Below are 17,617 nucleotides of genomic sequence, written 5' to 3'. Positions count from 1 at the left end.
CACACGCTTCTAAACATGTAACACTACGTATACATCTCAGGGAATGCGTCACAAACAGCGGTAGATGTCCCCATACAGCTGTGACAACTGACAGCTGCCTCACATCGCAGCAACTGCCTTCACAAGTCAGTGGCAGTGTCTGTTGCCACCGGAAGTGCCTCCACGAGCTGCCTCGATGTGAGCTCTCTGTCTCTCGGGGCTGAGCTAGCATAGGCCGCTAGCCTCTAGCTAGCAACCGTACACAAACAGGACACCTAGCAACCAAACGAGCGGGACAATGGCTGCCGGAACGTGGAGGCGAGTGTCGTAAATGATGACAACTCAGCCCACTCCTTAGCGTGTGGTCCCACTTTATATACAGTCGATGGGACCCACGTGTTTCTCCGATAAACCATATTGTGATATTTGTTTAAAAGTCACACGGGCCCTCAGGTAAATCGTCCCCTCATTATTTATTGGCTTAGTACAAACGTGTGTGTTTCCAGCGCTCAGCAATGAAATCGACATAGCGATGGTAAAAATAAAATTTACCATGTTCACTAAATTGCTTGCGTTCTGGTTAATATGAGCGCGGTTCGCCATATAACCAATTCAATCATACAATCAGCAATACTCGCACGAACGAGATGTTGACCCGGAAGCAGTTCCCTGACGTCACAGGTCGCGCACATTGTTCCTGCGCGGCACAGCGCGGTTCACGTTGTAATGAATGAAAATCAAGTCGTGTAAGTTTTCAAGCAACGCAACAACAAAGAGTGACCGACTGACTGTGACGAGTCGCTGTGTGTGAAGCGTAAAACCAGAGCTGCGTCTTTTACCAGGTAAGTTTCAGGAAGTGTGGGGAACAACATGCTAATGCTAACAGCTAGCCTGAGCTGCAGACACCTTGTACTAAACTCTATGAAGAAGAAGCAGTAACTTTGTGTGGTTGATGCAGCGTGTGTCTGTTTACGTGTTTATGCTCGTGTTGTTGGTCTGTGGGAGTGAACAGCCTCTGTTTTTAAAGTAGCTTCATCTCATTCAGTTCTTTGGTTTGTATACAAATATGTTCTAGTGTTAGTAAATGACCCACGTCTGGGCTAGGAAATCACTGTAAACTTTCCAATTGTGGACGAATTAAATCATGAGTAGTTGTCATTGTCTGTACTATTCAGAAACATGCATTTTATAGAGTGGCGTATAGATATTCAAGGCTAAGTCCATAATTCGTTTTATTTTGGTAATAATTGTATGTTATACATAGAACTATAATGAGACTTTATTTATTTTGCCATCATACATGATTATAGTTTTATTATAGGACAGACTTAATGAAACCTGTAGATTTCTTATTAATCTTTGACAAACCATTAAGTCTTAATCACAAGATGAAACAAGTAAAATGTTTCCGAGCTATTTCATGATATTCTTGTTGGACTTTTTATTATCCTAAAAATGACGTAATTGTATATATCTTTCTCTTTCTTTCACAGTTCATAGACTACAACAGAGATGGCTGGAATTCTATTTGAGGACATCTTTGATGTAAAAGACATCGACCCAGATGGCAAGAAGTTTGACAGAGGTAAAAAACTATTTTTTTATTGTCACTGCAAATACAAACAGAGATAACACGGCAGTGAATACTGACTTTATAAGGATTTGAAGACACTACTCCAAATTAATACAGATACTGTTTACTCCTTCATTTATGCAGCATCAGTTTTTTTAATTTTCGCTGTTGAACATGGTTCTTTCTTTAGTAATGTTCATATATTTCCCATTCATATAGTATTCACTTTTATTTAGTTTCAGATATTATAGTGTGATGTCCTTCAGTCTAAAATGTCATATGATGTAATCTCTGCCGTGGTTGTTTCTATCTTCTACAGTGTCTCGTCTTCATTGTGAAAGTGAATCCTTCAAGATGGACCTCATCTTGGACGTGAACATTCAGATCTATCCTGTTGATCTTGGTAAGTAGGAAAACTTTGTTCTTTTGTTAAGTCAAAGTCCAGGACTTGAAGCCATTAAAAAAATTAATTTTGTTGATATAATGTAAAACTAGCCTGTTTACACTGTATGGCCACAACAAACTTTTTATAAAGTTTGCAAAGTAAAGCCGCTGGTTGGTCACATTAGTCTTTTGATAATTCTCGCTGGATCCCACAGCATTTGATTTTTGTACGAAACTCTGGCATTCCTTCAAGCAAGCTGTGCAATATTCCTCTTCCAACCAGAGTAAACTAATCAAATTAGCTATGAGATAACCATTAAATAAGGGAACAAATAATAATAAAAGACAAACTCACCACACACCCAAAGTGTCCAAGTGCACAATGATATTAACCCAGTTATTTTCTTCCATTTCATTAAGGTGATAAGTTCCGACTGGTTATTGCCAGTACGTTATATGAAGATGGAACCCCAGATGATGGAGAGTATAATCCTCAGGATGACCGGCCGTCCAGGTACGACACCTGCTTCTCATATATCAGTACCGTCACATGTTTTGTGTACATTTCATTTTTCATGATCCAATAACATCTGTCCTTGTGTTCTAAGTGTATCAGTCCCATGCCATATGCAGGCTTTGTTAGGTGATTTATAATGAAGCTTTCTCTTTGTTTAAATGTGCAGAGCGGACCAGTTTGATTATGTGATGTACGGGAAGGTTTACAAGATCGAAGGCGACGAGACTTCAACAGAAGCAGCAACACGCCTGTGAGTGATACTATACTGTTAATAGAGTAGCCAAAAACACCATTAGTATAATTACACATAACAATTAGCAGTGACTGACTAATGAATTTAGCATTACTGTGATTAGGTATGTCATTTTTATGTGATGTGTTACTTGCCCATATTTGATATCAAGCAGATTGGCCCCCTCTACATGGTGATGTGCATACACATAACTACAGTAACACATTCATTTTACTACTCTAACTACACTAAAATCAGAATCAGAATTATTTTTATTGCCATGTATATTTGCACATACAGGAAATTGCCTTGGTGTGGTTGGTGCACTGTACAAACAACAATATAAAAACAACAGAACAACAATATATAACATTTACCATACATTTAAGATGCATAACTTAAAAAATTACCTTTTCAGTCTCCATTTTCATATGCTGTTAATTTTTTTCATAAAGAAAGATATGCAGGGGTTGATTAAGCAATCATTAACCTATTTGGTGACTAGTAATGGAATGTTAAGGGCAAATGTATGCACACATAAGCCCTTGGGATAAACATAATCTCTCATTTTAATCCACGGACATGCTCCTTCTTTCAGATCGGCCTATGTGTCGTACGGTGGCCTCCTCATGAGGCTGCAGGGAGATGCCAACAACCTTCACGGCTTTGAGGTGGACGCCAGGGTTTACCTGCTTATGAAGAAACTGGCCTTCTAAACCCCTACTCTGCTCAACCACCTAACCCCCGGTCCTCCGACGGCCACAGTCAACCGGTCAGTCCGAGCTGCAGACTGAAAACATTAATATTCCTGAGTCTGCAGCGCACGGTCGTCCCCAAGAGGATCTCGCTGACGGAACATGTGGAGGCTGTAGAGAAAATATTTCATTTTTTTATTCTCATAGATAAGAAATGTTTTTTCCAAGGAGATGGACGACAGACTAAAGACTGTGACACTTCAAAAGTTCTGCAGCCTCCATCTACTGGCAACCTGTAAATAAAGATTTCTTTTATACAAAGTGACTCTTAAGATCAGTCTCAGGGTCTTGCTGGCTTACTGTCATAACTAACTAGGATACTTGTACTAGCTTGAACATCAAATATACAGTGTTCTGAACATAAGTGGTAAAAGGTCTCTTTTTTTTTTATATGACACTTTTCTGGTCTTATCAGCCACTCAAAACACTCTAAAGTACAAGCACTTGTATATGCTGCGCTTTTTCTACTACACTGTCTGAGCAGCACAGCTGTCATGGCCAAGTTACAGTTCTGTCTTTCCCAAGGAAACTTTAGAATGCAGACTTAGGGAGCTTGGGATTGAAGCAGTGACCTTGTGGTCAGTGGATGACCCGCTCTACCCCTTGAGCCAGAGAAAATTAATATAATATTTTGATATTTATAGTAAATACAGATCTGATGAGCACGACAGCCAGAAAAGCTTTATGATGTTAGAAGATAATTATTTTATATTGTGCTACACATGCAGTAGTTTTTAGTTGGTATTCTAAGTCAGTTCTACAGACTGTATGTACAGTTTATGGTTCATTCACTCAAGTGTTTTGAAAATGTATATTTAAAGAAAGAAAGTGTGGAAAAATACAATTTAATTCAGGTCCAAGTTTTGTGGCTGGTTCAGATGAGTTTTATTCACTGCATTATGATGACAGAAAACAACAGCAAGGCAAGTAGAACAATCAAGGTTGTGGGCCGGGCTATTTAAGAGGACTGCGTGACAGCAAAATGTGAATACAAAATAGGAAGTCCCCGACAGGCTAAATTACAGATGTGTTCCAATCTGACCTGCTGACCTGATACCTCTCGCTGCAGTGGGGGATTCAGGGACATTATATTTACATGTACAAATGAAAGTAGCTCCAGAGTTTTACACGGGAAGCTGATCTATTAAATCTATTGATTTAACACACGCTTGATGTCATGTAGAAATGCGGGAACTTGATCTGGATGCGTAAAGAAAATCTCGAGAGAAATAAAACAAAGTATTTTCTTCTACAATGGCTCAGTCGACCATACGTGCCAGGTGAAGGACCACGGGGGCATTGCTTTGCATTCGTGAACAATCCTCAGACCAAATGGCCTCTCAGCCCTGAAACAAATTGAACTTGAGATGTTGACGTGAAGCTCTGGCAAGTATTTTTGGGAAATCTAATTAAATTGCTCCCAGTTGGGACATTGTTCACCAGTATGCCACAGTCAACTGATCTATATTTGCTTGGAGGGCAGCAAACTAAAGTGTGGACACTCAGGACATTGAAATTGAATTATGGGAGAAGAGGCCGCTTGTGTGCAACACAGGCTCCTCAGTGTCAGTGGTAATGGTTGTCACAGGACGGAGAGGACCACACTGCCAGTGACTCACGCAGTCACCTGATGTGTACCTGAGAAGTACATTCCAATGTAGAGGTTCTGCAGAATAAGCTCTGATAAACAGTCTGAGAAACTCTGATACCAAGTTAAACATCACATCCGTATTAACACCACGATAAAACTGTGGATAGATTCAAACTATAATTGACTGGTACCGAGGCCAAAATTGTGACAATCATCATAATTTTGAGGATTTTATTATTTTAACATCTGTATTGTATTAACATCCTAATATGTATAAGCTTCTGTTGTTCATTTGATACTTAGCAATAGCATTAAATGCAGCTCAGGTTGCAGAGTATTGTTGTTCTTAGTATTGTGCATCGCTTCAGGGCCACAATTCACCATCTTCTCATTGGTACTTCCAACATGATCATGCAGTGTGTCCCAGAGCAAAAGACAAACTGGTTTCATGAACATGATACTGAGGTAAGTGTATTTCAGTGTGTGTTTCCCCAGACGACAGATGTGAATCCAACAGAACATGGATTAGATCTGATTCGTTGTGTCACACTCAAATAAGATTGTTTGTTCTCCTGTGACTGAAGGATTTCCAGGCATCAGTGTTGGATCTCATATGTTGATGTTTTTCACTGTAACTCCATGTGCACGTTATGAATCGTACATTGTACATTTTAATCTTAATTTCTTTCTTTTGATTTGACAAAACAAAAAAATGTAAGGAAATAACTGAGTCCTTCTTCTGATCTATTTACTGAAGAATTTCTTTGCAACACTACTGGCTATTTTCCAGTCTGTCTTTCAATGATTTACATTCATGTTGCTGTGGAAATCAAATGATATATATTCAAAATGACTCATGAAAGCTGCTTTTGTTTGGTGTAAATTAGGTTATTTTTTAAATTGTAACACCTTTGAATGCATAAATGAATGTACTGCATCAAATCCATGGAGGACTGATTGGGGCTCAGTGCTGTTTTTGTTGTCATTTATATATTTATTTATATAATATAATATTTATATTTATTCTAAGATATTTCTACTATAAGAAAAATCACTTGCAGGGAGGCAATTATACATATCATTTACTAAATGTACTAAAATGTCAAATGAACAGTATATACTAGAACATATATACAGGTAAATCAGCATGTAGATCATATAAACTAGTATACATGTAGTTTATTTAAATATGTATCTATATATTCATATAAATTAAAAGAAGGAAAAGAGAGGAAACTGATCCAGGCTCAGTGCCTGTCAGTGGGTCAGGTTGCATTTGGACTCTACCGGAAGTGATGTAGTTGCAGTGCGCAGGATCACACCACCGGGCCGTGTGGTTGGTTGTCGGTTCCTCCGGTTCTCCCACCTTTAAACCTCTCCCTGTCGCGCGCGTCACAGACACGAACTTCCGCCGGGTTCAGGATCAGTGCTGGTGTGCAGGAGCAGAAACAACCCGGGTCCCTGTGCGGAGCATGTCCCCGGCCGCAGCAGCGCTCCTCTCCCCGGGCTCTAATTGGAAGCAGCGCACTGAGCATTACGCGCGTGTCCGGAGGATGATGACCGAGCTCAGACGCAGCTCGGACACTTGGTAGCGGCAGATGGACGAGCGACGGAAGAGGAGGCTGACGTTCTGCAGCATAGGACTGATATTCCTGCTGAGCGGTGTGGAGTATGGTAGGGTTCGATTCTCTGTTCCTCCGTCAACGTAAACACGCACGTTGTGGCTGTGGTGGCGCAGGACAATCCATGACGGTGATGTTTGATTAGTGGTTAATTAATGTGCGTCTCCCTGACACACCTTGAGTCTGTGGGGAGGTTTTGTAATTTAACCGTTTAAGTCTCTGTTCGTCTGGTTTGAACACATGTTTGAAAACAGACACATGTAAGGCTGTTTAACACCCCCCCCCCCCCCCCCAAAAAACGCACAGTCAAGTTATTAAAGACCTCTCTTGTGTAATTTGTGTGACTGAAGGTTAGAAACACATCAAACCAGTTACATCGTCCTCACCTGAAACCGGCTCTGGTAGAACTCCTCTAAACCATGGTGGGGGTTTCCCTTTAGATATTAGCAACAATCAGGTTTGTAATATCTTATAGTAGAAATGAAAAAATCCTGCTATAGATGCTGCTTATAGCACAACACATGCTAATTATTGTTGAAACTACAACTTTATTTGTGTTTGACTCGTGTTCATATATATTGAGGCTTTATTTTGTAAGGAGCTTCTCACTAACAGACTATGGATTAGCACATCCACAGGAGACGCCTTATGATGAAATGAGGTCCCATAGAACAGCACCACTTCCCTTTTTGCAAAGAGTTAAGTCAGCACCTAGTACATTCTATTGAGAGAAACGGTATTATTTGCAGAACTACTCGATTATATTACAGTACACAGGGGTTTCTACGTTTTTCTGCTCCCTCAGCGTAGAGATAATGTCCTGAAACATGTGATAAAGAATCAAGAGTGCGACTGTGGAGTTCACTCAGACAACAAGAAAAGTTGTGCAATTATTTCCTCTCTGGAATTTTGCTTAGCAATCCCGCATTGTGTGTCTTCTGACCCACAAATTAAATTTGGATTGTACTGGATAAGCACTAGTCTTTGTCTGTGTGACGCCAAGGCTGGAAGCTTCGAACGGCAAAGCTACGACTGCAGCTCAAGTTGAACTTTGCAGTGTGTTCAGGCAGTTCTCCTGGTGTGGTGAAGATTTCCAACAGATGTCACCTACTGTCTTGTTTCACCCTCATCTCACCTTATTTTTAGGTTTTCATTCATGACATAGTACAACACAAGCGCTCATACGTAGATAGATTAACATACACAAGTTTTAAAACACCTCCATATTTCTATTTTGATCAAATCCGGATGACGAACCTTACAAAGTACAAAGGTAGAAGGTTGAAAGAACGTGTCCTTGTCTTCTGTCTCCTCAGCTGTGATCCTGCCCACAATATGGAGGTACCTGCAGACTCTAGATGCGGCGCCTTACTTCCTGGGTCTGGCCCTGTCGGCATTCAGCCTGAGTGGCCTCCTGACGGGGCCGCTGTTCGGCCACTTGTCCGACAGAACACAAGCCACCAAGAAGATCATCCTGTTCGCCAACCTCTTTGAGATAATCGGTTTGTCCTTTTTCTCCTCCACTCCTGTTCTCTTTACTTCCACCTCCACAGTTGTAGTTAACACTCATTCATCCTGTCGATGTTGTCCTCAGAGTTTAAAACAAAGAATGCACTTGACACATCCCATGTCAAACTCCATTTGAAGTACCTATGTGAATATTGTGCGTATGAGCGTTGACCTTATTTTCCCACTTGTTTCCACTCTCCAGGTAATTTCATGTACTTCATGGGCTACTCCAAGTGGCTCTTACTGGCAAGCAGATTGGTAGCAGGTGAGTCTACTGCCAGATTCTTTGAATTTGTTAATTAGTTAGGCGGTTGTCAAGTACAATGCTATTTCTTACCTGATAAATACTGAACTCCCAAATTTATTGTAGAAGCGATTGTTTTGTAAACTTGGCCTAAGTGTCTGATGCTCTTGATCAGTCCACTATTGAGCAGGAACAGTATACCTGGTATAGTCATGGTCCCTTATTTATCGTTATTGTTCGAATAGAGGTCATTCTGCATTTGGATTACATTGCACTGCCACGTTTTGGTTGCCGGATAAACACTGCTCCTGCTTGATCCTGGCTGATACACAAATCACCAGCGTGTCGCAGGGCTGACGAACAACCATTCACACTCAGTGTAACTCATGTGGTTAATTTAGAGTCTCAATTCAATTAGTTTCTAATTTACTCCTAACTGCATTTGGTTGGACTGTTGGAGGTAGTCGGTGTACCCGGAGAAAACCCCATGCAAACTCCTTCTTGCTGAAGCGACAGTACCAACCACAATGACACAGACTATTAATCACTTACACCCAACATCATAGGTAAATAAGACCATGTTTAAAAAGGGCCTTATTATCTGGAGCCTGGAGTTAACCTTTAGCTGCTATAAAATATATAATCAGGATGTGTATTTCCCTCTCACTAGTGTGCAGAGCTCCTGTTTATAATGATTTTCTTTTTTTCCAGGCATCGGCACAGGTGCTGGCTCATCTATCTTCGGCGTCCTGACCAGGAGCACGGCTCCAGACGACCGGGCCACAGTGTTTGCTGCTGTGATGGCGTGTCGACAGGCCGGCCTTCTGATTGGTCAGTGCTCCTCTGCTCCCTGCTGATCATTTGAGACTGTTATGATGTACAATGGATTGCATTTGCATTCTTAACGCATAAAATGTCACAAGCATCCTAAAAGCCTCTCCATTTCTCTCTGTCGTCGACGCAGGTCCAGCATTTAACATCTTCCTGAGGCTGTGTAATTTCCAACTGGGACCTTTTGTAGTTAATAAATATACTGCACCTGGGGTAAGGTCAGAAATATTATAGTTTGACCTTCGTGGCATTTTCCTTTCCCCCAACCAAAGAAGAGCTAACACTCGCGTTCTGCCTCCTGCAGCTGTTCATGTGCTTGATGTGGATCCTCCTCCAGCTGGTGGTGGTCTTCATGTACTCGGACCTGCCCCCTCTGGAGAGAAAGAAAGTACAGGAAGCTTCCACAGCAATTAAGAGCGGGGACCAGGAGAGCGAGTCAGGGCTCCTGGAAGACGAGGAGGAGGAAGAGGAAAACGATGAGGTGAAGCCCTTAATGACGTCCCAGGAGCTGGTGGGGTCCTACGGCTCAGTGGTGCCTCCCAACCACAGGAGAAACAACATCCTTGCTGCCTCTAACTCCACACTGAGTCATGTCTCCCCTCCTCCCTCCCCCCCGCCATCAGAGACCCGAGAGTCCTCCAGGCCCATCAAGGAGTTCAGCATCTCTCGAGGTGAGTGACGGTGGGACCTTTTCTGTGTGAGATTTGGATTTGGAGTATCCTGTCAGTTTATAGAACGTCAAATAGATATATTACACAACATTTTCCTCTGAGAGAATCAAACCAATTGGTTCACAAGCTTTAACACCTTACTGCACACCATATCATTTACAATGTGTTTGCAATTTAACCACTTAAATACATCCACTGCAGTTTTAGGTTCCTGGATGAACTTCCCCTCCGTGCCAGGTGGCTGACAGTTGCTATCCACTTATTCATATTTAGATTTATATGGTGTGTAAGTATGTGAGTCTACCAGTAGATGGAGCCCAACTGATTTGAGCCTGTCACACACATGATATAATCAGCATTTAGGATGCTGACATTCAAATTTATTCACAGAATAAACAAATAAGCATTTATATTTGAATTCCATAGAAGGAATATTTTTTTTAATTCAAATTCTATACATTTGTTTGTGTGGTGTTTTTCTTTTTATATTTATAATTATGTATAATAAATTTGATGTTCAACTGTAAAATATCAATATTTCTTTGCCATTAGACATTTTTTTCATAAAAATATATCAGATGATTTATTGGTATTGGGAGTCTTTTACTCCCTAATACCATTATCCGCATCAACCCTAAAAAATCCATATCGTTCAGGCTCTACAGTATAATTTACCTTGTACCCTGCACAAAACATAATTTATCACTTGTTCAGCTCCATGTTCTCTCTCAGCTCTGACCCTGTGGTTGGTCTCTAACTCTTCTCTCAATCTCTCTCTGAATTTCTCCTCGTGTCTCTGCAGAGTTCCTGAGAGAAGAGGTGGTTGTGCTGTTGGCTGCTCAGTTCATCACCCTCTTCAATCAGACAGCGCTGGAGGTGCAGCAAAGACACACACACACAGACACACACAGATAAAACTCATTTATGTTCCCTTTATATTTCTGTGGACAGATTTCACCTTTTTTAATCTCCTGCAGCAATGTCCCATTTTTTTGAGATATTGACTCATTGAAATAAAACAGTAGAACCGGTGCCTGGAACACGAGTTAGAAATTGACAGTGACATGTTCACCATTCCCTCTGCAGACGATGGTGACTCCACTGACTCAGAAGTACTTTGGCTACGGGGAGCTGGAGAACAGCGTGATGTACTGTCTGTGTGGCGTGGAGGTGATCGCTGGCTTCTTCTTCGTGCGCTGGCTGAGCCGGCGGGTTGGGGAGCGGGTGGTCCTGGCCGTGGGTTTGGCCATCTGCAACATCTCTGGCGTCTGGTGCCTCATCTTCCTGGCGACCCCACTAGGTCAGACGGCACAGAATTTGCACAAACCCAGCATATTTGTTGCGCATCCAAATCATTAGCCGCAGTAAATGATGCTGCCAGCTGCCAAATGATACCTGGCCTTTCCATTAGGCACATATACAGACTTCAGTGAAAAAACTGTAAATCTGGGTACACCAAAGACCGAGTAGATCAAAACCACCTCCAGTTGAGCAGGTATTATTTTAAATTCACCATTTCTCTTGTTTTCTGTAGGGGGTTATCCTTGGCCGCTGACTGAGTTCATCATCGGGGTGTTTCTGCAGGTTCTGGGTTTGCCGTTCGTAGCTGTGGCCCAGGTTTCCCTCTTCTCCAAAATCACCTGTGAGAAAACACAAGGTGAGAAACAGCGCCATCTAGAAGAAGCAATGCAACATTGATTTTCTTTTTTTGTCCCTTTTTATTTCTAGATCGTTCGAAGGTTTTTAAATTAGCATGTTTAAATCTGGTGTCACTGGACACTGACATTTCAACATGTAACTGTAAAAAGATCCTTAAACTGTGTTCTCAGTGTGCGTGTCCTTAATGTGTGTCTATAGTTTGTGAGTGTTTGTGTCTCGTGTGGTGATTGCAGGTTTCTGTCAGGGAGTGCGTCGCTCAGTGGGAGGTCTAGCCACCATCCTTGGCCCTCTGTGGGCTGGGGGCCTCACCGAGAACATTTATATCATGTTGGGGGTGATGATGGGACTGCTGGTGCTGCTGACGGTGAGTGAACGTAAAGGAGATGGAGAGAGTCTGTGTGGCTGTGAAGAATCATGGTTGTGACTGTTTTGGGAGAATTTCCAATATTTAAACCATGTAATAGTTAAATGGAATTAATCTCCACTCACAGTTTTTGCTGTTGTGGCATTATTTTTGTGCACAAATTTGACCCAATCGAAATACATGTTCAGAATGTTAGATTTAGTTTACTTTATGAAGGCAAACAATTATAGTCCTAAATATAAAGTCTTGATAAAAAAGTCAGGTATTGTAATGACACCAATATCGTACATTTGTAAATGATACCCAGCTACATAAATTATTCAAAAACAGAAACTACAAAGTTACTCATATGGTCAATTTTCTGGATTATGTAATCCAGAAAAACTCTGATTATCTCCACAAATTTTACATACAAAGGATCATTAATTTGTCTAAATAATTTTCATTTAATAGGTGCAAGTGATATGACTCGCTGAGCAGATAATGATTCATCATCAACCCTCTTTTCACCCGACTCAATTGTTTATGGGCTCATGTGAATAAAAATTGCAAGTTCTCATTGATTTGGCCTCATTGCCCATGACCATAATCTGTCTAAACGTGCATCTTGTTCCTTTTCTGAACAAAAATGACTGAGACTCTAATTGGAACAAATAAGAAACAAACAAACCGCAGAAAGGGGCTTAAAGTTAGGATCAGGAGATGAAGGTTCACATTTTATAGCCAGCAGCTCCTCTCGGATTAGGGAACAAACAAGCATAACTAAAATGCTTGTAAAGCTTGTAATGAAGCGTGAGGGCGAAACCACAGCCCGACAACCAAATGCTTCCACTGTCCCTGAGAAATAAGTGGAGAAAAGCTGGACTGGTAAAAGAAGTTCACCTCCCAGTTTCTTTCTGCTAAATTGAGTCCAACAGGAACTCTGTGAACATCTGTGTTCACAAAGTATTTCATTTTGAGGATTCACTTCACAGATTGATAGAATTATTTTACTTTTTAAGTAGCTTTGCATTCGTGTATTAGATATAAAAAGAGGCTGAGAATATTGCAGCTGACTGTGTGAATGCCTGTGCAAAACTTGTTGTTTGACTATTTATTTAATGTATTTTTCCTCAGTTTCTCCCCCTGTGTTTCTTTGTTAAAACCTCGATGTCAAAGAGGAAAATAAACCTTTGATTCAATCTGTAAAAAAAACTTTGGGAGGGGGGGTATTAAAAACCAGCTCATTGCATTTTGCATTGTATTAATTCTGATCTAATATTCACAACACAGATTATGCTGGCGTTCTCCTTCGACCGTATGGTTGAACCTGCTGCTGAGGAGGAAACTGACGGCCCAGACGGCCGTGCTTAATCCAACAGGAACAATCAACATGGAAGGTAGCTGTTTGCAAAATGATAACGGATGCAGTGCTGAAGGACTTGGTGTCACATTCGTAAAAATCTATAATGTTTGTTTTTCATAAATGTAAAATATGAATTTGTACGAGACGGGTAAATACCACTAGTATTATATCCCGTCTTCCTGCATCTTAACTTGTATTTTCTTGGCACACACCCAACAGCACTTGTCACCACCTTGGACTTTGTGTGTGGAGGCAGATGAAAGTACTGTTTTATATTTATATACATTTATATATTTCCCATGGAAATATAGCGTCACAGTAGCACCACTTGTGCAAGCCTCGGCAGTCCTTTAGGATTCTGCAGAATCACAAATTATGTTTAACTGTTAAATTAATTCACATGCTAAATGTTTCTGGATTTATTTGAACTGACCTTGTGTTGCAATATATAATCTTATAACTTTATTAATTTAATCATAACTTTATATTTTGGAAAAACAGACATTTGAAATAAAATAAGCTGTGTATTTAAAGTAAGTTTCTTGAGTTTCTGTAAAGATGACTGGAAAGTGAAATATTTAAAGGTCTGACTAGATTTTTACTTTAACAGAGACTATAAAATGATTTCAACTTTGATGTAACATTTCAATCTACGTCCATTTCACCTACGTGTGATATGTTTATCTGCTTGAAAACACCTAAATATTTACAAAAACTCAGATTTTCTTTGCAGGTTGTATTTATTTATTTCATTTTTCAGAGTGAACTATCATTGAACCAATGTGTTTAATGTGATTAACACTAACCCAACATAATTCAATTAATATACTTTGTACCAGTTTAATGGTGATGAAAAGCTTTAATGCACAACTGGATGTTACACTTCATATCTATTAGTAAATTAAATCTAAAAATAAAGGGACCTTCTACCATCTATATACAAACCAAATGCAGATATTCATTCAAACTGAATTGAAAGTAGCTCTTAAATGATAAAGGTTGTTAAATAATAAAACAAGTTTTCTGCTTTGAAAAGAGCTGAGCAGTGCAAATACAAATTTGTGATTTATTTGTTGGCGGTGTAGTACATATTGTTAACACTGGTGGGCGCTCTTAGTCTTTGTTTCAATCTATTGTATGTGTTTCCCATAACTAATGAATCCGATGAGATGAATGAAGATTCTTGTTATTTAGTTTGCACTTTTACCAAAAACACACTTGGGGGGGGGGGGGGGGAAGAATCTTTATCGGCAATAAAAATAGCCTTTTAGTTTTTGAAGCGGAAAAAAATGTCAATCACTGTATTTGTACTTTGTTTTGTACACCTTGATAATTCTTTTTAGCTTATATATTCACAAAAATGTGAGTATTTATTTCTTTATTTGTCACATATTTCTTCATTAAGTTTTTTTATGGCCACCTAACATATACATAACGTTTTCTATTCCTTGTGTCCTTACAAAAACAAACTTTCATCATATTTCACTGGCTTTTGTGTTTTGTTTTTCTCTGGAAACTGAGCTTGTGTGCACAGTAATTACAAGATCTAAGCAAAAAAATACTATATTCATAACAATACCTGTATATAATTGTAGTATAATAAAATCAATAATAAAAGTTAAACTTTGATATCATTATGTGGGTGTTTATTGGCATCTGACATGTATTCATCATGACATGTTCACACTACCTCTTTAAATTTTTATATATTTTTTTAGTTAAATATGTATCAACTTTTTTATAAAGGGGTCAAAGAATATTTCATTAATACTTTATTGTGATAATTGCTGTGTTAAATAAAATACTTGATATTCATGTATGTTAGGTGTTTTTTATATTTCTATATAAAGGCTCTAAATAGATTAAATAAAGTGTTGCCTGCTTTAGTCATCAAAACGAATTTTATTGAAAATGTTTTTTTAATATTTATTTATTGTGATTGATATTTGTTCATATTTGATGATTTAATTTTCAAGTAACAGTGCACAACATATATATATATTTGTTTATATATGATGTCAAGGATAGTGAAGAGTGTATACTGCACTTAGAATTTAGCACAATTTTATATTTTCAAAAACAAAATTATATTTGGAAAATCTTAGGGGTCATTTCTTTTGTATTTAAATACAAATTAAAAAGTACTTAAGTAATCAAACTCTGGCCTTGTTGTTGTTTCTTGAACCTTTCGGTCCTTCAACATGACCGGGTCCAATGGTTGTTTTGACCAGAGATGGTGGTAACTTATTTAATTTATTATTATTTAGCTAAATTATCTAAATGTAACACAAATTAAATAATTTTAAATGAAATAGTATAAAAAACAATTCTTATCTTTATATTATCTTATCTTTGTATTAGTGTATGTATGTTTTAATAAGCAAGTTTTAAATAATTCCCAAAAATATTGTCAGCTTGTAACTGAATACATTTGACTTAAATTAATAATTAAAAAATCACTAAAAATTCTAAGTGTTTGCAACATTGTATTCCAAAAGCATAATTTTCGAAAAACACAATTCTTATTTTCGTATTCACATACATTTAGTAAATAGGCAAAAAGTAGTTAATTCATACGAAGTTCATTCATTCACTGTGTATATGATGTTTTTAGTTGCTGATAAAATAACTGAATTTAATAATTATTTACATATAGAACAAAATAATAGCCAACAAGAAATGCAGTACTTTTATAGTTGATATACTTAAAAAAATTATTTATAATAAAAAAATAAAAAGTGCTAATGGAAGCATCAGATTTTTGAAGCTACAGGCCTCATCAAGTGGAGGTGGCGGCACCACGGTGCGTCGCTGTGGCCTCGCTGATGGAACCAGCAGAGAGAGGGTAACCGAGGTATTTCTTGGCCATGACAACACGCCATCTCACCCCTGACGTAGTGGCGAGGGGGCGGAGCCTTCCCAGTGAACTCCCGTTGAACCCGTCTTGATGTTGGTTGGGGCAGACACCGAAATGTTATGACACAGCCAGTAACAGAGATATTTTGGGGTTTAGAATTTTTTTTTTTAATTCTCAACTGGATTGCCCACTCATCCCTCATCACACCCCCACCCACACACACACATCCACCGCACTTGGCCTGCAGCGGCGGTCTGACCGAACAGCGACCCTGCAGATCAGGGTCAGATGTGGAGAACACGCCGTGTGTCATATTAACAATAGTTGTCAGGGTAAGTTCGGCGAGCTCGCTCCTCCTCCTCCACTGCCAATCACAGGGATATGGTTACGAGGCACATACAGCCCAAAAAAAATCGGCAACGATAACAGACGTGAACTTTCGGTGAACTGTATTTTCGTGCGACTGCAAGGGCCAACGAGGGCAAGTGGAGTTCAGTGGGACTTTGGTTTTTGTTTTCCCTTCAATCTCGATCCTGATCACAGATTGACCCTCACACTCTGGGCTGGGATGAGTTTGGATGATGCACTGCGACACTTGAGCTTATAGGACATTTGCCGCCCAGCCTTGCATACATATTTTATAATCAGGAGTGTGGACAGGGCCACAGCGTAGCACCAGGCACAACTTTTCCCACATTTCCTTACCTTTTTTCTTGCCCTTTCTCGTGCACTTTACAAGACCCCTCCCCTGTTCATGGGACAACTTAGTAGTTCAAGAATAATACCATCAACGTGGTCATAATAAGACTTTCATGAAGCGAGAGGAGATGGGTAACAAATGGAAAGAAGTGCTCTCAAGTTAGAACTTCTGAGCTTTTGAGCTGCCGGGAGTATGAAATATTAACTCGTGCTCCGGTGTCACAAATTCTTAATGTTTGTGCAAAAAACTGCCGCGGCCACGCTCAAATCAAAATGGTGGCAGTGACAGAAACCCGTGAACGTGTGTGAGTGTCCCTGCATGGATCGCACTCGGGTCCCGCTTTAATAATACATGCGTCACTCCGAAGAGGTGCGACATCTTCAAAGCGAGGCGCTCGTGAAAGAGATGGGAGAAGCAGAGTGCTGGAGCTGTGGTATAATGGGGGAGTGAAAGGGTGCACTGGTACAGAAAACCTGCCGCAACTAAGGTTAAAACACCCGACGCTCACACTCCAAAGTTACTCTTTACAGGCCGGCTTCTTCACAGTTGAAAAGGTCAAGTGAAGAGCGGGAGTTTTGTTTGGTTCCTGGAAAACACGGAAGTCCTGCGGCCAACTCAGCTCCATTTCTGTCACCCAGGGTTGTGTGAAAAGCAAAGTTTTTCTTCTTCATTGGTCCTGTCTGGAAAGCAGGGTGTAATGCCTCTTCTGACTGAATGAATAATTATCTCTGCCTATAGCCGGGTGCACCCTGGGCCGTGTTGTGCAAGCTAGGCAGCTGCTATT

At 39.9% G+C, this 17,617-nt stretch overlaps 2 protein-coding genes across 2 annotated transcripts; both read left to right on the top strand.

Moving 5' to 3' along the window:
• Positions 1 to 623: 623 nt before the first annotated feature.
• On the top strand, positions 624 to 3,804 carry polr2h (RNA polymerase II, I and III subunit H). The gene is made up of 6 exons (XM_053430550.1): positions 624 to 821; positions 1,473 to 1,564; positions 1,872 to 1,955; positions 2,357 to 2,450; positions 2,620 to 2,703; positions 3,284 to 3,804. The coding sequence occupies exons 2-6, from the start codon at positions 1,492 to 1,494 to the stop codon at positions 3,399 to 3,401; spliced, it is 453 nt and encodes a 150-aa protein (XP_053286525.1). The 5' UTR covers positions 624 to 821; positions 1,473 to 1,491; the 3' UTR covers positions 3,402 to 3,804.
• Positions 3,805 to 6,451: 2,647 nt separating this feature from the next.
• On the top strand, positions 6,452 to 15,091 carry mfsd8l1 (major facilitator superfamily domain containing 8-like 1). The gene is made up of 11 exons (XM_053430658.1): positions 6,452 to 6,705; positions 7,970 to 8,155; positions 8,365 to 8,427; positions 9,118 to 9,237; positions 9,371 to 9,450; positions 9,542 to 9,908; positions 10,711 to 10,784; positions 10,995 to 11,208; positions 11,443 to 11,565; positions 11,801 to 11,931; positions 13,204 to 15,091. The coding sequence occupies exons 1-11, from the start codon at positions 6,630 to 6,632 to the stop codon at positions 13,282 to 13,284; spliced, it is 1,515 nt and encodes a 504-aa protein (XP_053286633.1). The 5' UTR covers positions 6,452 to 6,629; the 3' UTR covers positions 13,285 to 15,091.
• The last annotated feature ends 2,526 nt before the right edge of the window (positions 15,092 to 17,617 follow it).

This window comes from Pleuronectes platessa, chromosome 9 (genome assembly GCF_947347685.1).
Source record: "Pleuronectes platessa chromosome 9, fPlePla1.1, whole genome shotgun sequence".
Classification (NCBI taxonomy): Eukaryota; Metazoa; Chordata; class Actinopteri; order Pleuronectiformes; family Pleuronectidae; genus Pleuronectes; species Pleuronectes platessa.
The sequence above is the reverse complement of the archived record's forward strand: the minus strand, read 5'-3'. Positions and strand labels throughout refer to the sequence as shown.

What these genes read in the sequence shown, in the direction of transcription:
- polr2h (XM_053430550.1), top strand. Translation starts at nt 1,492, where the DNA reads ATGGCTGGAATTCTATTTGAGGACATCTTTGATGTAAAAGACATCGAC. An exon ending in CAGGATGACCGGCCGTCCAG is followed by an intron (nt 2,451 to 2,619) that starts GTACGACACCTG and finishes TTAAATGTGCAG; the next exon opens with AGCGGACCAGTTTGATTATG. An exon ending in ACAGAAGCAGCAACACGCCT is followed by an intron (nt 2,704 to 3,283) that starts GTGAGTGATACT and finishes TCCTTCTTTCAG; the next exon opens with ATCGGCCTATGTGTCGTACG.
- mfsd8l1 (XM_053430658.1), top strand. Translation starts at nt 6,630, where the DNA reads ATGGACGAGCGACGGAAGAGGAGGCTGACGTTCTGCAGCATAGGACTG. An exon ending in GCTGAGCGGTGTGGAGTATG is followed by an intron (nt 6,706 to 7,969) that starts GTAGGGTTCGAT and finishes CTGTCTCCTCAG; the next exon opens with CTGTGATCCTGCCCACAATA. An exon ending in GGCAAGCAGATTGGTAGCAG is followed by an intron (nt 8,428 to 9,117) that starts GTGAGTCTACTG and finishes CTTTTTTTCCAG; the next exon opens with GCATCGGCACAGGTGCTGGC.